The sequence below is a fragment of the Phalacrocorax aristotelis genome, chromosome 5 (genome assembly GCF_949628215.1).
Source record: "Phalacrocorax aristotelis chromosome 5, bGulAri2.1, whole genome shotgun sequence".
NCBI lineage: Eukaryota > Metazoa > Chordata > Aves > Suliformes > Phalacrocoracidae > Phalacrocorax > Phalacrocorax aristotelis.
In genome coordinates this window covers 11,149-29,571 of record NC_134280.1, presented here as the reverse complement: position 1 = coordinate 29,571, position 18,423 = coordinate 11,149, and the positions used below count along the sequence as shown (strand labels likewise).

At 55.8% G+C, this 18,423-nt stretch overlaps 1 protein-coding gene across 1 annotated transcript; it reads left to right on the top strand.

Moving 5' to 3' along the window:
* Positions 1–4,267: 4,267 nt before the first annotated feature.
* LOC142057151 (uncharacterized) lies at positions 4,268–15,680 on the top strand. The gene is made up of 30 exons (XM_075092618.1): positions 4,268–4,315; positions 4,428–4,483; positions 4,569–4,609; positions 4,869–4,957; positions 6,139–6,198; positions 6,417–6,462; positions 6,546–6,628; positions 6,714–6,753; positions 7,014–7,102; positions 8,284–8,343; positions 8,562–8,607; positions 8,691–8,773; positions 8,859–8,898; positions 9,159–9,247; positions 10,429–10,488; positions 10,707–10,752; positions 10,836–10,918; positions 11,004–11,043; positions 11,304–11,392; positions 12,574–12,633; positions 12,852–12,897; positions 12,981–13,063; positions 13,149–13,188; positions 13,449–13,537; positions 14,719–14,778; positions 14,997–15,042; positions 15,126–15,208; positions 15,294–15,333; positions 15,423–15,445; positions 15,594–15,680. The coding sequence occupies exons 2-30, from the start codon at positions 4,435–4,437 to the stop codon at positions 15,595–15,597; spliced, it is 1,707 nt and encodes a 568-aa protein (XP_074948719.1). The 5' UTR covers positions 4,268–4,315; positions 4,428–4,434; the 3' UTR covers positions 15,598–15,680.
* The last annotated feature ends 2,743 nt before the right edge of the window (positions 15,681–18,423 follow it).

Sequence of the window (18,423 nt, the reverse complement as noted above, 5' to 3'; positions counted from 1 at the left end):
GGCTTTCTCACGTTGCGTTTACTGAGCTCAGATGCCCTCTGGACGTAATTGTCACATCCCCAAATACTTTTCTGTCTCTCTGCCTTCCTCAGGACATCTTCTATCCTAGTCACAGTCCTTTCCTAGACTCTCCTCAGGCTCCAGCTCCAAGGCTGCTTTGGTGTCTTGGGCTCTCTCGGGACTCCTCTGCTCCGTTTGCTGAGTTCCCACGAGACATCCCCTCATAGAGATAGCCCAGGACTGTGTTCTAGCTCAGAAGGGCACTTTGCACCCCTCTTTACCCTCCAGCTCTATTCCTGAGTCAGTATCTGTTACCCCGATCACTTTTTTCTTTCCTCAATTCTTTGCTGCCCCCCGTTCCAGCTCCCCCGAGAATATCTGTTAGTTTGGTCAATTCCCTTTTGAGCTTCCTGCATTCTCACCACTGCTTTAGTTTCTCTGGTCCATTAGAAACTATTCCTATCCCTGTGACAATGCCTCTTGTTCTGCCAGAACCTTTCCTAAAGCCATCTTTGTACTCTGCAGTAATTAATTTGTTTTCTGTCTTATAGTATGTTTCTCTTTGCTATCTGGTACCCCAAAAATGTCTACGGGTGGCTCTGATCTTCTCTTGAGATTCTTGGAGAATCAATAGCCTGGATCTATTTTTAGCAACACACGTCTCAATGAGTTTTTATGGCACTTCCCCTTTTATTCTTTATTTAGCTGCTTATATGCTCATTAGAACGCTTCATATAACTTTTGATACCATTCCAGTATTTCCCTTTTGTAATTTTTGCCCTTTGAGACTGCTATCAGTCTCTTAAGGAAATCAGAGTGTCAAAATTACTCTGAATTATCAGTGATTTATAGAAAATAATTTCATTTGAACCAGAGATTTAATTCACTTCGCCATTCAGTCATATCTAGACTATAGCTCTGCTAGTATGTAGATAGTATGTGTGGTTTTGCTAGAAATGAACCATAATTGTATAACTCTTCTGTTTTACAGAAAAGTAAAACATACAACTAATGGTCATAATAGTGCTATTATAATCCAAGAGCTGCTCTTCTATATAAATTAGTAAGACATGGTTTTTCCCCTGTATACATCCCAGGAAAATGAAGTTTAATTTCTTACCTGGCCACATTGCTGATGCCATACATGTAGGTGAAGAAAAACAAATGGTAGTACAATTATAGTAAGAACCACTCTTTTTGTCTTCTTCCACGCTATTAACATAAAGCACTTGAGAAAACGCCCTGCTGTTCCTTCAGCTGCCTTTATACCCTGTGGTGGTTCACCCCTCCCCTTTCCCAGGTGATTGTGGGAAGGGTGGTGGGCAGGGCCCGGGGTATATGAGCCACAGCCTCTGGTGAGGGAGCTCACTTCCCTCCTGGGTTTCTCCAGTGTGCGTGCTTTGGTGTTCCTGTACTTTATTGTAATTTTTGAGCTGTTTAAATATTTTTGGATAGGTATGTTTTGATATTTAAAGACATGCAGATGCTTGTGGGAGGTAAGGTTTTTAGAACTCGTTAACGGTTGGTGGCATTTAAACTTGAAAGATCATTTGTGTCTAAACTTATATGTTTTTCCTTATCTAATACTGCATTGGAGTTTCAGGTGTGGTAAGATGGCTTGATAGTATGTTGTTCTGTTATTTTTTCTTTTTAGTTTTGAGTATGTTTCTTTTTATTATTGGAATTCTCAACTTCATTGAATCCTAAAATTATTTTCATAAACTCTCTTTTGTAATCTGGAAGGTGTTGACATGAACTGTTAAGGGTATTGATAAGATGTGGTAGGGGTTAGGGTGAGTGTTCTGTATTCATTTATGTATGGGAATTTATATATGCTGTTTCTTTAGAAAAAGAAGAGCAATACAAGTGGGTAGTTAATAGACTTCTGTAAAACCCTGTGTAGCCTTGTGCAGAGCCAATAGCCAAAAGCAATGGGAACGGTCAGTACCCTTAGTAGTATTTTGTAGATGTTAAGGGGATGACTGTAGCTGGTAGCTAGAGTGCTAGCTGAGAGTACATCCTAACAGTCTTCAGGTTTGTACATGTACAGGGAGTAATGCTTGAGGTAATGTATGTCTTTTAACAGCAGGTGGTAGTTGGGCTCTACATGGTATTCCTACATGGGAGCGAGACCTATGGATCGGTTAAGCTATTTCTGTGCATCCAGGTGACTTCCACCATGTCCTTTTTTTCCAGAGGCAGAGGAGGAGTTGTTCAGGGTGACAGAGGAAAGCCGGGGAAATGCTGTAAGAAGGTAGGCCAGTGTGTGGTATATGGAAGGAAGATGTGACTGATGGCTGAATGAGTCTGCAGTGTGTTTTGGGGGGTTAGAAGGCAGTAAGGAATGAGCCAAGTGTGAGCTGGACACAGGAGGGGAGTGGATCAAGGTGAGAGGTGATCGGTGTGCTGAAGTAGCGGTACTTTCTGAGGTGTTGTGTTGATAGCGAAGGTAAAAGTGACCTGTGTTACTTGTGTGTTACAGGTGATGGGTGAGCCTCAAAGTGGCAGCTGGAACTGACAGAGGCTGGGCAGGCAAGCTGTCAAAGAAAAGATGTGTGAGAACGGGATTCGGCATGGGTAGGTTGCTGTTCTGGGTAATATCGTAGCATGTATCTTCTTCCTTTAGTTTTTGCACATGCTCCATGTAGGCTTTGTGGGAGAGACACAGTGTGGTGACGAGACCTCAGCGAAGGCTACGGTGATGGGTGGGCTGAAGTGTAGCGATTCGTCATGAGGTGTCGCGTTGCCAGTGGTTGTGAGCAACATGCGTTTGGCTCTTGCAGGTGGTGGCCGAGCCGTGTCTGAAGGATGGGTGGACTGAGACTCTGGGCCCCTTGAAAGCTAAGTTGAGGCAACGGTGCTGAGGAAGGGGTTGCGGGAGGGAGGGGTTTTAGAGCTGGTGCAGAGGAGCGGGCTGTCCGGGAAGCGGTTCCCTTTGAGAGCAGGGAAAAGGAGCGGGTTCCTCTTCAATGTGACGGGAACGTGTGCCGGGCAGGGCGGTTCCAGGCTCTGTGTGTGACTGCGCAGTGTGTGCGTGTGTTTCGTGTTGGGTGTCTCCGACATTCCTCGGGTCTCGGTTGGTGCCTTTGTTCCTTAGGAGCCAGGCAGGTGCCTCAGCAGCGTTACTAGGGCCCGGCGAGGCCCTCGTTGTGGGCTCAGCGCCCGTTGGGCGCCTCTCTTTTGGCGTCGCAAGCTTCGGGCATGGATCGGTCTGGCGTCTCGGACGGTCGTCCTGCGCGGCGCCGTTCCCGGCTGCGTGAGCGGCGCCGCTCTGTCGCTGTGATTTTTTTGGGACTGGCATTTCTTCCTTGCATCCTTAGGCGGTTAGGTCTTGAGGCCGGGCTGGTTGCGCGTCTGTCGTCTCGGTTGTGAGAGGAAGCGCTTGTCACGGGCCCCGAAGCTGTCGGCCTTCTCTGGCGTTGCCGTAGGGCCTGCTGACGTCGCCATCGGGATCCCGCAGGCGGTCTTGCCGAACGGGGGTTTCTGTCTGGGTGTCGTCGTTCTCTCTGAGAGCTGCCTCTCATCCTTCAGGGTGCGTTGCATGTAGCGTTCTGTGTAGCGCTGTTCTGCGTTTGTCTTGGAGCTGCCCTGCCCGGGGATGTAGAGTGAGGGCGAGGTGGGTGGTGCTGGCATCTAGGGATGCGCCCAGGCTTTTGGGAAGGGGGAGGGGGGGAAGGAATTTTGCAGCTGTCTTGGATCGACTGGCTGTCGTCGGTGGGTGAGGGAAGTAATTCCTGTTGGGTTTTGTGGGCCCCCAGGGAACAACCGTAGGTGTCTGGGGGAGGGAGCTAGAGTCTTAGCTGAGGAGGTAGCGTGTCAAGGGTGTTCTGGCTTGTCTGTGCGCTGGGCTCAAGGTTTGATGTATTGTGCGTGTGTTTCAGAGCCGCTCTAGTTGGGCTCTCAAGGGGTGTTCCTACATGCAATCGAGACCTGTGTCTCTGTGGTTCAGCTGTCGCTGTGCATGCAGGTGACGTGTTTGGTACTGGTTTGGCAGATGCCGCGGGAGGAGTCGTGCAGGGTGATGGAGGATGGCGCTGTCAGCAGGGGAGTTGATGTGCAGTGTATCTGGAGGGAAGATGTGGCTGTTGGCTCTATGAGCCCATTATGGTGTTTTTCTTTGGGCACGTGCGAGGAGCCGAGCGGGATCCGGGCACCGGAGGGGAGTCGCACGGGGTGAGCGGTGATGGGTGGGCTGAAGCGTAGCAATTCGTCCTGAGGGGTGGCGTTGCAAGTGGTTGTGAGCAACATGCGTTTGGCTCTTGCAGGTGGCGGGCGAGCCTCCAGAGGGCCGCCGGATCTGCTGGAGGCCGGGCAGGTGAGCTGTCGAGGGAAAAGGTGCGTGTCTGAGATGGGGGGGGGGGTTGGTGCGGGTATCCTGAGGCTCCCGCAGCACCCGAGAGGGTCCTCTTTTGCGTGGGTTCTTGCAGGTGCCGCATGCAGGCTTCGGAGGGGAGACGCCGCATGCCGACGAGAGGTCCGAGAGGTGAGGGGCTTGAAGGCCAGGCTGTTGCTTGAGAGCAAGGTGGCGTACGGCCACTCAATTGGAGCGTTTGTCTTTGGAGTTGCAGGTTGCGCGCCAGCTGCCTTTGGGCCTGGATGCGCGTTTGAGGTGAGGTGGGTCGCAGAGGGGAGGGGTGCGGGGCTGGTGTGGTTCGTTCTTCCTTTTTTGGCAGAGCGATGGTAACTTTGTGTGCCCTGTGGTATCTCTAGGGGCAGCAGGGGATGGTGTTCGTCCTCGTCCGGAATGGGCATGGAGCAGCTGGGCACATCTGAGGTAGACGGATGCAGCGGCCTGGGTCTTTGTAGAGTGATGGGATGCTGACTGACAGGGCTGTTGTGTGGGGCTTGTGATTGTTTTTGTTTTTCAGATGACGAAGAGGCAGCTGGTGACTGGAGGAGTGATGTGTGCTTGCCCTTCAGAAGGAAGGGAAGAGGGAGACTCTCGGCCCCTTGAAAGCTAAGTTGAGACAACGGTGCTGGGGAAGGGGTTGGGGGAGCGAGGGCGGCACGGTTGCCTGTGGCCGGAAGGGGCTTTAAAGAGAGCGTAGGGGAGAGGGTTGTCTAGGAAGCGGTCCCCTTTGAGCAGGGGAATGGAGGGGGTTCCTCTGAACCATGACGGCAGTGTGCCCTGGGCAGGGCGGTTCCAGGCTGTGCGTGTCGTTGTGTAGTGCGTCTATGTGTTTGGTGTTGGGTGCGTTTGACCTTCCTCGGGTCTCGGTTGTTCTTTGTTCCGTAGGATCGAGGCAGGTGCTTCCGCAGCGTTAGTAGGGCCCGGCGAGGCCCTAGTCGTGGGCACGGCGCCCATGGGGCGCCTCTCTTTTGGCGTCGCAAGCTTCCGGCGTGGATCGTTTTGGCGTCTCGGGTGGTTCTGGCCGGTGGTCTTGTGCCGCGCCGTTCCCGGCCGCGTGAGCGGCTCTGCTCGCTAGCTGTCGCTTTTAGGGACTGGCACTTCTTCCTTGCGTCTTCAGGGGCTGAGGTCTTGAAGGCGGGCTGCTTGCGCATCCATCTCGCCAGTTTTGAGAGGAAGCGCTTGTCCCCGCCCACGAAGGTCTCGTCGTTTTCTGGCGTGGCGCTAGGAGCACGCTAGGGTTCTGCGCGTGCTCTTCCCGGATGGAGGTTTTCCGTCCGTGCGTCGTCGGTCTCGCCGAGTGACCTGGCTTGTTTTTTGAGGCGTGTTGTTGTTGGTGTTCTGTGTAGGGTTCGTCTGTGGTTGTGGTGTCTTGGCTTGGAGCCGCCCTGCCCGGGGGTGTCGAGTCAGGGCAAGGTGGCACAGGAGCGATGAGAGGCTATGGCTTATGTGTCAAAGTGCCTTGCTTCTTTGGGGGAAAAGATGTGTGGCCCTTTTAGATCGAGCGGCCATTGTCAGTGGGTGAGAAAAAGAATTCCCATGGTGTTTTGTGGCTTCCCAGGGGCTGACGGTAGCTGTCCGGGAGAGGGAGCTCCTGCTTCAGTGGAGCAGAGAGCATCTCAAGGGCGTTCCGGCTTGGATGTGGGTCGGGCGTAATGCTTGGTTTACGGCGTTTAGATGGCAGAGCGGGCCTAGCTGGGCTCTCGATGGGCTTGCTACCTGGGAACAAGGCCTGTGGAATGGCTAAGCTATTGCTGTTCATTGAGGGGACTTGTTTGATATTTTTGCAGATGCCGAGGGAGGAGTCGTGCAGGGCGACGGAGGAGTGCCGAGGATAGCGCTGTAAGCAGGTGAGTTGGTGCGTGGTGTATGTAGAGGGAAGTGGTGACTGGCTCTGTGAGCGCAATATGGCATTAATATTTGAGGGTGCATGTGGTGGGCCAAGCGGGATCCGGGCACCGGAGGGGGACTGCACGGGGTGAGCAATGTTAGGTGCGCTGAAGTAGCGATGTGTCTCTTTGGGGCTTTGCAGTTAGAGTCATGAACAACCCATGTTTGGGTCTTGCAGGTGGTGGTCAAGCTTGAACATGGCAGTTGGACCTGATGGCGTCCAGGTAGGTGAGCTGGTGAGGAAAAGGTGCGAGTCTTAAACGGGGATTGGTGTGGGTAGCTTGACAGTTCTGCAGCCTCTCAGCAGGTGCATTTCTGCTTGGATTTTTGCAGGTGCCGCAATCAGCCCTCAGAGGGGAGGCGACGCATGGCCACGAGAGGTCCGAGAAGGTGAGGCGATTGCGGTCAAGGCGGTGGTTCCGTACCAAGGTGTTGTGTGGCAAGCGGGTTGAAGCGTTTCTGTTTGGTTTTTTAGGTGGTGTGCGGCTGCCTTTGGGACTGGATGCGCGTTTGAGGTGAGCTGGGTTGCAGGGAGGAGGGGCGTGGGGCTGGGGAGGTCTTCCTTTGGAAGTGCAGTGGTAACATGGTCTCCTGGTATCCCTAGGGGCCACAAGGGAGGACAACAGTGTGAGTTGGGCACGGCCACAGAGCAAGCGAGCGGAGCAGCTGGGCGCATCTGAGGCAGACGGATGCAGCGGCCTAGGTCTTTGTAGAGAGATGGGGTGCTGACTGACAGGGCTGTTGTGTGGGGCTTGTGATTGTTTTTGTTTTTCAGATGACGAAGAGGCAGCTGGTGACTGGAGGAGTGATGTGTGCTTGCCCTTCAGAAGGAAGGGAAGAGGGAGACTCTCGGCCCCTTGAAAGCTAAGTTGAGACAACGGTGCTGGGGAAGGGGTTGGGGGAGCGAGGGCGGCACGGTTGCCTGTGGCCGGAAGGGGCTTTAAAGAGAGCGTAGGGGAGAGGGTTGTCTAGGAAGCGGTCCCCTTTGAGCAGGGGAATGGAGGGGGTTCCTCTGAACCATGACGGCAGTGTGCCCTGGGCAGGGCGGTTCCAGGCTGTGCGTGTCGTTGTGTAGTGCGTCTATGTGTTTGGTGTTGGGTGCGTTTGACCTTCCTCGGGTCTCGGTTGTTCTTTGTTCCGTAGGATCGAGGCAGGTGCTTCCGCAGCGTTAGTAGGGCCCGGCGAGGCCCTAGTCGTGGGCACGGCGCCCATGGGGCGCCTCTCTTTTGGCGTCGCAAGCTTCCGGCGTGGATCGTTTTGGCGTCTCGGGTGGTTCTGGCCGGTGGTCTTGTGCCGCGCCGTTCCCGGCCGCGTGAGCGGCTCTGCTCGCTAGCTGTCGCTTTTAGGGACTGGCACTTCTTCCTTGCGTCTTCAGGGGCTGAGGTCTTGAAGGCGGGCTGCTTGCGCATCCATCTCGCCAGTTTTGAGAGGAAGCGCTTGTCCCCGCCCACGAAGGTCTCGTCGTTTTCTGGCGTGGCGCTAGGAGCACGCTAGGGTTCTGCGCGTGCTCTTCCCGGATGGAGGTTTTCCGTCCGTGCGTCGTCGGTCTCGCCGAGTGACCTGGCTTGTTTTTTGAGGCGTGTTGTTGTTGGCGTTCTGTGTAGGGTTCGTCTGTGGTTGTGGTGTCTTGGCTTGGAGCCGCCCTGCCCGGGGGTGTCGAGTCAGGGCAAGGTGGCACAGGAGCGATGAGAGGCTATGGCTTATGTGTCAAAGTGCCTTGCTTCTTTGGGGGAAAAGATGTGTGGCCCTTTTAGATCGAGCGGCCATTGTCAGTGGGTGAGAAAAAGAATTCCCATGGTGTTTTGTGGCTTCCCAGGGGCTGACGGTAGCTGTCCGGGAGAGGGAGCTCCTGCTTCAGTGGAGCAGAGAGCATCTCAAGGGCGTTCCGGCTTGGATGTGGGTCGGGCGTAATGCTTGGTTTACGGCGTTTAGATGGCAGAGCGGGCCTAGCTGGGCTCTCGATGGGCTTGCTACCTGGGAACAAGGCCTGTGGAATGGCTAAGCTATTGCTGTTCATTGAGGGGACTTGTTTGATATTTTTGCAGATGCCGAGGGAGGAGTCGTGCAGGGCGACGGAGGAGTGCCGAGGATAGCGCTGTAAGCAGGTGAGTTGGTGCGTGGTGTATGTAGAGGGAAGTGGTGACTGGCTCTGTGAGCGCAATATGGCATTAATATTTGAGGGTGCATGTGGTGGGCCAAGCGGGATCCGGGCACCGGAGGGGGACTGCACGGGGTGAGCAATGTTAGGTGCGCTGAAGTAGCGATGTGTCTCTTTGGGGCTTTGCAGTTAGAGTCATGAACAACCCATGTTTGGGTCTTGCAGGTGGTGGTCAAGCTTGAACATGGCAGTTGGACCTGATGGCGTCCAGGTAGGTGAGCTGGTGAGGAAAAGGTGCGAGTCTTAAACGGGGATTGGTGTGGGTAGCTTGACAGTTCTGCAGCCTCTCAGCAGGTGCATTTCTGCTTGGATTTTTGCAGGTGCCGCAATCAGCCCTCAGAGGGGAGGCGACGCATGGCCACGAGAGGTCCGAGAAGGTGAGGCGATTGCGGTCAAGGCGGTGGTTCCGTACCAAGGTGTTGTGTGGCAAGCGGGTTGAAGCGTTTCTGTTTGGTTTTTTAGGTGGTGTGCGGCTGCCTTTGGGACTGGATGCGCGTTTGAGGTGAGCTGGGTTGCAGGGAGGAGGGGCGTGGGGCTGGGGAGGTCTTCCTTTGGAAGTGCAGTGGTAACATGGTCTCCTGGTATCCCTAGGGGCCACAAGGGAGGACAACAGTGTGAGTTGGGCACGGCCACAGAGCAAGCGAGCGGAGCAGCTGGGCGCATCTGAGGCAGACGGATGCAGCGGCCTAGGTCTTTGTAGAGAGATGGGGTGCTGACTGACAGGGCTGTTGTGTGGGGCTTGTGATTGTTTTTGTTTTTCAGATGACGAAGAGGCAGCTGGTGACTGGAGGAGTGATGTGTGCTTGCCCTTCAGAAGGAAGGGAAGAGGGAGACTCTCGGCCCCTTGAAAGCTAAGTTGAGACAACGGTGCTGGGGAAGGGGTTGGGGGAGCGAGGGCGGCACGGTTGCCTGTGGCCGGAAGGGGCTTTAAAGAGAGCGTAGGGGAGAGGGTTGTCTAGGAAGCGGTCCCCTTTGAGCAGGGGAATGGAGGGGGTTCCTCTGAACCATGACGGCAGTGTGCCCTGGGCAGGGCGGTTCCAGGCTGTGCGTGTCGTTGTGTAGTGCGTCTATGTGTTTGGTGTTGGGTGCGTTTGACCTTCCTCGGGTCTCGGTTGTTCTTTGTTCCGTAGGATCGAGGCAGGTGCTTCCGCAGCGTTAGTAGGGCCCGGCGAGGCCCTAGTCGTGGGCACGGCGCCCATGGGGCGCCTCTCTTTTGGCGTCGCAAGCTTCCGGCGTGGATCGTTTTGGCGTCTCGGGTGGTTCTGGCCGGTGGTCTTGTGCCGCGCCGTTCCCGGCCGCGTGAGCGGCTCTGCTCGCTAGCTGTCGCTTTTAGGGACTGGCACTTCTTCCTTGCGTCTTCAGGGGCTGAGGTCTTGAAGGCGGGCTGCTTGCGCATCCATCTCGCCAGTTTTGAGAGGAAGCGCTTGTCCCCGCCCACGAAGGTCTCGTCGTTTTCTGGCGTGGCGCTAGGAGCACGCTAGGGTTCTGCGCGTGCTCTTCCCGGATGGAGGTTTTCCGTCCGTGCGTCGTCGGTCTCGCCGAGTGACCTGGCTTGTTTTTTGAGGCGTGTTGTTGTTGGCGTTCTGTGTAGGGTTCGTCTGTGGTTGTGGTGTCTTGGCTTGGAGCCGCCCTGCCCGGGGGTGTCGAGTCAGGGCAAGGTGGCACAGGAGCGATGAGAGGCTATGGCTTATGTGTCAAAGTGCCTTGCTTCTTTGGGGGAAAAGATGTGTGGCCCTTTTAGATCGAGCGGCCATTGTCAGTGGGTGAGAAAAAGAATTCCCATGGTGTTTTGTGGCTTCCCAGGGGCTGACGGTAGCTGTCCGGGAGAGGGAGCTCCTGCTTCAGTGGAGCAGAGAGCATCTCAAGGGCGTTCCGGCTTGGATGTGGGTCGGGCGTAATGCTTGGTTTACGGCGTTTAGATGGCAGAGCGGGCCTAGCTGGGCTCTCGATGGGCTTGCTACCTGGGAACAAGGCCTGTGGAATGGCTAAGCTATTGCTGTTCATTGAGGGGACTTGTTTGATATTTTTGCAGATGCCGAGGGAGGAGTCGTGCAGGGCGACGGAGGAGTGCCGAGGATAGCGCTGTAAGCAGGTGAGTTGGTGCGTGGTGTATGTAGAGGGAAGTGGTGACTGGCTCTGTGAGCGCAATATGGCATTAATATTTGAGGGTGCATGTGGTGGGCCAAGCGGGATCCGGGCACCGGAGGGGGACTGCACGGGGTGAGCAATGTTAGGTGCGCTGAAGTAGCGATGTGTCTCTTTGGGGCTTTGCAGTTAGAGTCATGAACAACCCATGTTTGGGTCTTGCAGGTGGTGGTCAAGCTTGAACATGGCAGTTGGACCTGATGGCGTCCAGGTAGGTGAGCTGGTGAGGAAAAGGTGCGAGTCTTAAACGGGGATTGGTGTGGGTAGCTTGACAGTTCTGCAGCCTCTCAGCAGGTGCATTTCTGCTTGGATTTTTGCAGGTGCCGCAATCAGCCCTCAGAGGGGAGGCGACGCATGGCCACGAGAGGTCCGAGAAGGTGAGGCGATTGCGGTCAAGGCGGTGGTTCCGTACCAAGGTGTTGTGTGGCAAGCGGGTTGAAGCGTTTCTGTTTGGTTTTTTAGGTGGTGTGCGGCTGCCTTTGGGACTGGATGCGCGTTTGAGGTGAGCTGGGTTGCAGGGAGGAGGGGCGTGGGGCTGGGGAGGTCTTCCTTTGGAAGTGCAGTGGTAACATGGTCTCCTGGTATCCCTAGGGGCCACAAGGGAGGACAACAGTGTGAGTTGGGCACGGCCACAGAGCAAGCGAGCGGAGCAGCTGGGCGCATCTGAGGCAGACGGATGCAGCGGCCTAGGTCTTTGTAGAGAGATGGGGTGCTGACTGACAGGGCTGTTGTGTGGGGCTTGTGATTGTTTTTGTTTTTCAGATGACGAAGAGGCAGCTGGTGACTGGAGGAGTGATGTGTGCTTGCCCTTCAGAAGGAAGGGAAGAGGGAGACTCTCGGCCCCTTGAAAGCTAAGTTGAGACAACGGTGCTGGGGAAGGGGTTGGGGGAGCGAGGGCGGCACGGTTGCCTGTGGCCGGAAGGGGCTTTAAAGAGAGCGTAGGGGAGAGGGTTGTCTAGGAAGCGGTCCCCTTTGAGCAGGGGAATGGAGGGGGTTCCTCTGAACCATGACGGCAGTGTGCCCTGGGCAGGGCGGTTCCAGGCTGTGCGTGTCGTTGTGTAGTGCGTCTATGTGTTTGGTGTTGGGTGCGTTTGACCTTCCTCGGGTCTCGGTTGTTCTTTGTTCCGTAGGATCGAGGCAGGTGCTTCCGCAGCGTTAGTAGGGCCCGGCGAGGCCCTAGTCGTGGGCACGGCGCCCATGGGGCGCCTCTCTTTTGGCGTCGCAAGCTTCCGGCGTGGATCGTTTTGGCGTCTCGGGTGGTTCTGGCCGGTGGTCTTGTGCCGCGCCGTTCCCGGCCGCGTGAGCGGCTCTGCTCGCTAGCTGTCGCTTTTAGGGACTGGCACTTCTTCCTTGCGTCTTCAGGGGCTGAGGTCTTGAAGGCGGGCTGCTTGCGCATCCATCTCGCCAGTTTTGAGAGGAAGCGCTTGTCCCCGCCCACGAAGGTCTCGTCGTTTTCTGGCGTGGCGCTAGGAGCACGCTAGGGTTCTGCGCGTGCTCTTCCCGGATGGAGGTTTTCCGTCCGTGCGTCGTCGGTCTCGCCGAGTGACCTGGCTTGTTTTTTGAGGCGTGTTGTTGTTGGCGTTCTGTGTAGGGTTCGTCTGTGGTTGTGGTGTCTTGGCTTGGAGCCGCCCTGCCCGGGGGTGTCGAGTCAGGGCAAGGTGGCACAGGAGCGATGAGAGGCTATGGCTTATGTGTCAAAGTGCCTTGCTTCTTTGGGGGAAAAGATGTGTGGCCCTTTTAGATCGAGCGGCCATTGTCAGTGGGTGAGAAAAAGAATTCCCATGGTGTTTTGTGGCTTCCCAGGGGCTGACGGTAGCTGTCCGGGAGAGGGAGCTCCTGCTTCAGTGGAGCAGAGAGCATCTCAAGGGCGTTCCGGCTTGGATGTGGGTCGGGCGTAATGCTTGGTTTACGGCGTTTAGATGGCAGAGCGGGCCTAGCTGGGCTCTCGATGGGCTTGCTACCTGGGAACAAGGCCTGTGGAATGGCTAAGCTATTGCTGTTCATTGAGGGGACTTGTTTGATATTTTTGCAGATGCCGAGGGAGGAGTCGTGCAGGGCGACGGAGGAGTGCCGAGGATAGCGCTGTAAGCAGGTGAGTTGGTGCGTGGTGTATGTAGAGGGAAGTGGTGACTGGCTCTGTGAGCGCAATATGGCATTAATATTTGAGGGTGCATGTGGTGGGCCAAGCGGGATCCGGGCACCGGAGGGGGACTGCACGGGGTGAGCAATGTTAGGTGCGCTGAAGTAGCGATGTGTCTCTTTGGGGCTTTGCAGTTAGAGTCATGAACAACCCATGTTTGGGTCTTGCAGGTGGTGGTCAAGCTTGAACATGGCAGTTGGACCTGATGGCGTCCAGGTAGGTGAGCTGGTGAGGAAAAGGTGCGAGTCTTAAACGGGGATTGGTGTGGGTAGCTTGACAGTTCTGCAGCCTCTCAGCAGGTGCATTTCTGCTTGGATTTTTGCAGGTGCCGCAATCAGCCCTCAGAGGGGAGGCGACGCATGGCCACGAGAGGTCCGAGAAGGTGAGGCGATTGCGGTCAAGGCGGTGGTTCCGTACCAAGGTGTTGTGTGGCAAGCGGGTTGAAGCGTTTCTGTTTGGTTTTTTAGGTGGTGTGCGGCTGCCTTTGGGACTGGATGCGCGTTTGAGGTGAGCTGGGTTGCAGGGAGGAGGGGCGTGGGGCTGGGGAGGTCTTCCTTTGGAAGTGCAGTGGTAACATGGTCTCCTGGTATCCCTAGGGGCCACAAGGGAGGACAACAGTGTGAGTTGGGCACGGCCACAGAGCAAGCGAGCGGAGCAGCTGGGCGCATCTGAGGCAGACGGATGCAGCGGCCTAGGTCTTTGTAGAGAGATGGGGTGCTGACTGACAGGGCTGTTGTGTGGGGCTTGTGATTGTTTTTGTTTTTCAGATGACGAAGAGGCAGCTGGTGACTGGAGGAGTGATGTGTGCTTGCCCTTCAGAAGGAAGGGAAGAGGGAGACTCTCGGCCCCTTGAAAGCTAAGTTGAGACAACGGTGCTGGGGAAGGGGTTGGGGGAGCGAGGGCGGCACGGTTGCCTGTGGCCGGAAGGGGCTTTAAAGAGAGCGTAGGGGAGAGGGTTGTCTAGGAAGCGGTCCCCTTTGAGCAGGGGAATGGAGGGGGTTCCTCTGAACCATGACGGCAGTGTGCCCTGGGCAGGGCGGTTCCAGGCTGTGCGTGTCGTTGTGTAGTGCGTCTATGTGTTTGGTGTTGGGTGCGTTTGACCTTCCTCGGGTCTCGGTTGTTCTTTGTTCCGTAGGATCGAGGCAGGTGCTTCCGCAGCGTTAGTAGGGCCCGGCGAGGCCCTAGTCGTGGGCACGGCGCCCATGGGGCGCCTCTCTTTTGGCGTCGCAAGCTTCCGGCGTGGATCGTTTTGGCGTCTCGGGTGGTTCTGGCCGGTGGTCTTGTGCCGCGCCGTTCCCGGCCGCGTGAGCGGCTCTGCTCGCTAGCTGTCGCTTTTAGGGACTGGCACTTCTTCCTTGCGTCTTCAGGGGCTGAGGTCTTGAAGGCGGGCTGCTTGCGCATCCATCTCGCCAGTTTTGAGAGGAAGCGCTTGTCCCCGCCCACGAAGGTCTCGTCGTTTTCTGGCGTGGCGCTAGGAGCACGCTAGGGTTCTGCGCGTGCTCTTCCCGGATGGAGGTTTTCCGTCCGTGCGTCGTCGGTCTCGCCGAGTGACCTGGCTTGTTTTTTGAGGCGTGTTGTTGTTGGCGTTCTGTGTAGGGTTCGTCTGTGGTTGTGGTGTCTTGGCTTGGAGCCGCCCTGCCCGGGGGTGTCGAGTCAGGGCAAGGTGGCACAGGAGCGATGAGAGGCTATGGCTTATGTGTCAAAGTGCCTTGCTTCTTTGGGGGAAAAGATGTGTGGCCCTTTTAGATCGAGCGGCCATTGTCAGTGGGTGAGAAAAAGAATTCCCATGGTGTTTTGTGGCTTCCCAGGGGCTGACGGTAGCTGTCCGGGAGAGGGAGCTCCTGCTTCAGTGGAGCAGAGAGCATCTCAAGGGCGTTCCGGCTTGGATGTGGGTCGGGCGTAATGCTTGGTTTACGGCGTTTAGATGGCAGAGCGGGCCTAGCTGGGCTCTCGATGGGCTTGCTACCTGGGAACAAGGCCTGTGGAATGGCTAAGCTATTGCTGTTCATTGAGGGGACTTGTTTGATATTTTTGCAGATGCCGAGGGAGGAGTCGTGCAGGGCGACGGAGGAGTGCCGAGGATAGCGCTGTAAGCAGGTGAGTTGGTGCGTGGTGTATGTAGAGGGAAGTGGTGACTGGCTCTGTGAGCGCAATATGGCATTAATATTTGAGGGTGCATGTGGTGGGCCAAGCGGGATCCGGGCACCGGAGGGGGACTGCACGGGGTGAGCAATGTTAGGTGCGCTGAAGTAGCGATGTGTCTCTTTGGGGCTTTGCAGTTAGAGTCATGAACAACCCATGTTTGGGTCTTGCAGGTGGTGGTCAAGCTTGAACATGGCAGTTGGACCTGATGGCGTCCAGGTAGGTGAGCTGGTGAGGAAAAGGTGCGAGTCTTAAACGGGGATTGGTGTGGGTAGCTTGACAGTTCTGCAGCCTCTCAGCAGGTGCATTTCTGCTTGGATTTTTGCAGGTGCCGCAATCAGCCCTCAGAGGGGAGGCGACGCATGGCCACGAGAGGTCCGAGAAGGTGAGGCGATTGCGGTCAAGGCGGTGGTTCCGTACCAAGGTGTTGTGTGGCAAGCGGGTTGAAGCGTTTCTGTTTGGTTTTTTAGGTGGTGTGCGGCTGCCTTTGGGACTGGATGCGCGTTTGAGGTGAGCTGGGTTGCAGGGAGGAGGGGCGTGGGGCTGGGGAGGTCTTCCTTTGGAAGTGCAGTGGTAACATGGTCTCCTGGTATCCCTAGGGGCCACAAGGGAGGACAACAGTGTGAGTTGGGCACGGCCACAGAGCAAGCGAGCGGAGCAGCTGGGCGCATCTGAGGCAGACGGATGCAGCGGCCTAGGTCTTTGTAGAGAGATGGGGTGCTGACTGACAGGGCTGTTGTGTGGGGCTTGTGATTGTTTTTGTTTTTCAGATGACGAAGAGGCAGCTGGTGACTGGAGGAGTGATGTGTGCTTGCCCTTCAGAAGGAAGGGAAGAGGGAGACTCTCGGCCCCTTGAAAGCTAAGTTGAGACAACGGTGCTGGGGAAGGGGTTGGGGGAGCGAGGGCGGCACGGTTGCCTGTGGCCGGAAGGGGCTTTAAAGAGAGCGTAGGGGAGAGGGTTGTCTAGGAAGCGGTCCCCTTTGAGCAGGGGAATGGAGGGGGTTCCTCTGAACCATGACGGCAGTGTGCCCTGGGCAGGGCGGTTCCAGGCTGTGCGTGTCGTTGTGTAGTGCGTCTATGTGTTTGGTGTTGGGTGCGTTTGACCTTCCTCGGGTCTCGGTTGTTCTTTGTTCCGTAGGATCGAGGCAGGTGCTTCCGCAGCGTTAGTAGGGCCCGGCGAGGCCCTAGTCGTGGGCACGGCGCCCATGGGGCGCCTCTCTTTTGGCGTCGCAAGCTTCCGGCGTGGATCGTTTTGGCGTCTCGGGTGGTTCTGGCCGGTGGTCTTGTGCCGCGCCGTTCCCGGCCGCGTGAGCGGCTCTGCTCGCTAGCTGTCGCTTTTAGGGACTGGCACTTCTTCCTTGCGTCTTCAGGGGCTGAGGTCTTGAAGGCGGGCTGCTTGCGCATCCATCTCGCCAGTTTTGAGAGGAAGCGCTTGTCCCCGCCCACGAAGGTCTCGTCGTTTTCTGGCGTGGCGCTAGGAGCACGCTAGGGTTCTGCGCGTGCTCTTCCCGGATGGAGGTTTTCCGTCCGTGCGTCGTCGGTCTCGCCGAGTGACCTGGCTTGTTTTTTGAGGCGTGTTGTTGTTGGCGTTCTGTGTAGGGTTCGTCTGTGGTTGTGGTGTCTTGGCTTGGAGCCGCCCTGCCCGGGGGTGTCGAGTCAGGGCAAGGTGGCACAGGAGCGTTTGAGGTGAACTGTGTTGCAGAGAAGAGGGGTGTGCAGCTGGTGATTTTTTTTTTTTAGCAATTGCAATGGCAACTCTATGTGCTTTTATCTCTAGGGGCTGCAAAGGATGGTGACTGTCCAAGTCCAGCACGGGTAAGGAGCAGGTGAGAGGAGAAGCCAGCTGCGTGTGAGGTGGGGGATGTTGCGGGGTCCTTGTGGAGCAATGTGATGGTTACAATGCTATAGAGTGTGGATTGTTGTGGGGTTTTTTTTAGGTGAAGGAATATATGTTCCTCCCTCTGGTAACCATCATTTTTGGGCAACTGCACGCTACTAAATTTCCTCTCACACTTGTACGTTTGAACGCACGTACTGTTGTATTGGTGTATGTATATGCCTGCACAGATTCCTCCAGCTCTTGTTTGTTGGAACACATCTATGTAGCTTCTGTTGTGCAGTTCTTTATTGTTGTGTATCTGTATAGCTGTCCTGTGTGACTCGTGTGGCTGAGTGTGTGTACCTAGGCACTTACCTCCGCTGTCTTGTACGGTTGCGCATATGTAGTGCTTGTTGTACCCTGTTTGCCTGTTGTAGTTGAGTGAATGTCCATAGTTAATCTACCACTGCGGCGTGGTGGAAGTATCCGCCCGTGTACATCATTGCTGCGTGTGATTGATTAGAGCTGGTGTGGTATCGTTGGATGTACATTCACACATCCTTGCACAGTGAGGTTGAGCGAATGTGGAAGTCAATATAGGCTGCCTGTGTTCTATGGGTGAATGTAGTGTGAAATGAACCGGGGACACGGGTAGTTACATATATTTTGTAGAAGCTGTCTTTGATAAGGTTGTGCAGTGTGGGGTGTTCACGGTGTTTTGAGGGTTGGGTTTGGTGGTGGTAACTAACAGCAAACTTTTCCCACAGGAATTAAAAAAAAAAAATTAGAATAAAAAAAACCCCAGCTGGGGGATTTTTTTTTTTCTCCCCCGGCTGGGTTTTTTTTTCCCCGGTCCCGGCCGCTCTGCGAGGCGACGTTCATCGCCAATGTTTGGGCGGAGGTCAGGCTCTGGGACGGGGTTTTGGCAGGCAGGGCAATTTTTTGAGGCACCTGGGATCGGAGTTCCCAGGGAGCGCCGGAGGAGCAGGGCGACAGGCGCCGGAACGGCTCGCTTGAGAGGAAGGGGTGATGGACCCGTTGGGCGGATGAGCAGTCTGTTTGAAACCTTTGTGAGGTTGCCGGGTTGAATGCGTGCTTCGGTAGGGTTGTGAGGCTTGGTGATATGGGGTTTTTGCAGGCAGGGCCCTTTTTTGAGGCCCTGGGTTGTGTGGGTGAATGTAGGTATGGGACTACGTGCGTCCCTGGTGTGTGGCAGTCCTTTGCATCTACCTCCTTTGATAGGGTTGTGTGGCGTGGGGTGTTCACGGTGTTTTGAGGGTTGGGTTTGGTGGTGGTAGCTAACAGCAAACCTTTTCCACAGGAGTAAAAATACAATTAGAATAAAAAAACCCCAGCTGGGGGATTTTTTTTTTCCTCCCCCGGCTGGGTTTTTTTTTCCCCGGTCCCGGCCGCTCTGCGAGGCGACGTTCATCGCCAATGTTTGGGCGGAGGTCAGGCTCTGGGATGGGGTTTTGGCAGGCAGGGCAATTTTTAGAGGTGCCTGGGAGCGGAGTTCCCAGGGAGCGCCGGAGGAGCAGGGTGACAGGTGGTGGAGCGGCTCGGTGGAGAGGAAGGAGCGATAGACCCGGTGGGCGGAAGAGCGGTCTGTTTGAAACCTTTGTGAGGTTGCCGGGTTGAATGTGTGTGTCAGTAGAGGTCTGATATTTGGTGGCGTTGGGTGTTGTTGGAGATGTTCTTGTCGGGCTGAGATGCAGTCTTTGAAGAGGCTTAGAGATGGGGGATTTCTGAATCTGGGTTTTGTCTTCCATGGCGGGTGCTGG

Bases quoted from the DNA above. Each gene is read 5' to 3' on its own strand.
- LOC142057151 (XM_075092618.1), top strand. From the start codon at position 4,435: ATGCAGGCTTCGGAGGGGAGACGCCGCATGCCGACGAGAGGTCCGAGA. The intron at 12,898-12,980 runs GTAGGTGAGCTG...GCCTCTCAGCAG, and splicing joins TTGGACCTGATGGCGTCCAG to GTGCATTTCTGCTTGGATTT. The intron at 13,189-13,448 runs GTGAGCTGGGTT...TTTGTTTTTCAG, and splicing joins GGACTGGATGCGCGTTTGAG to ATGACGAAGAGGCAGCTGGT.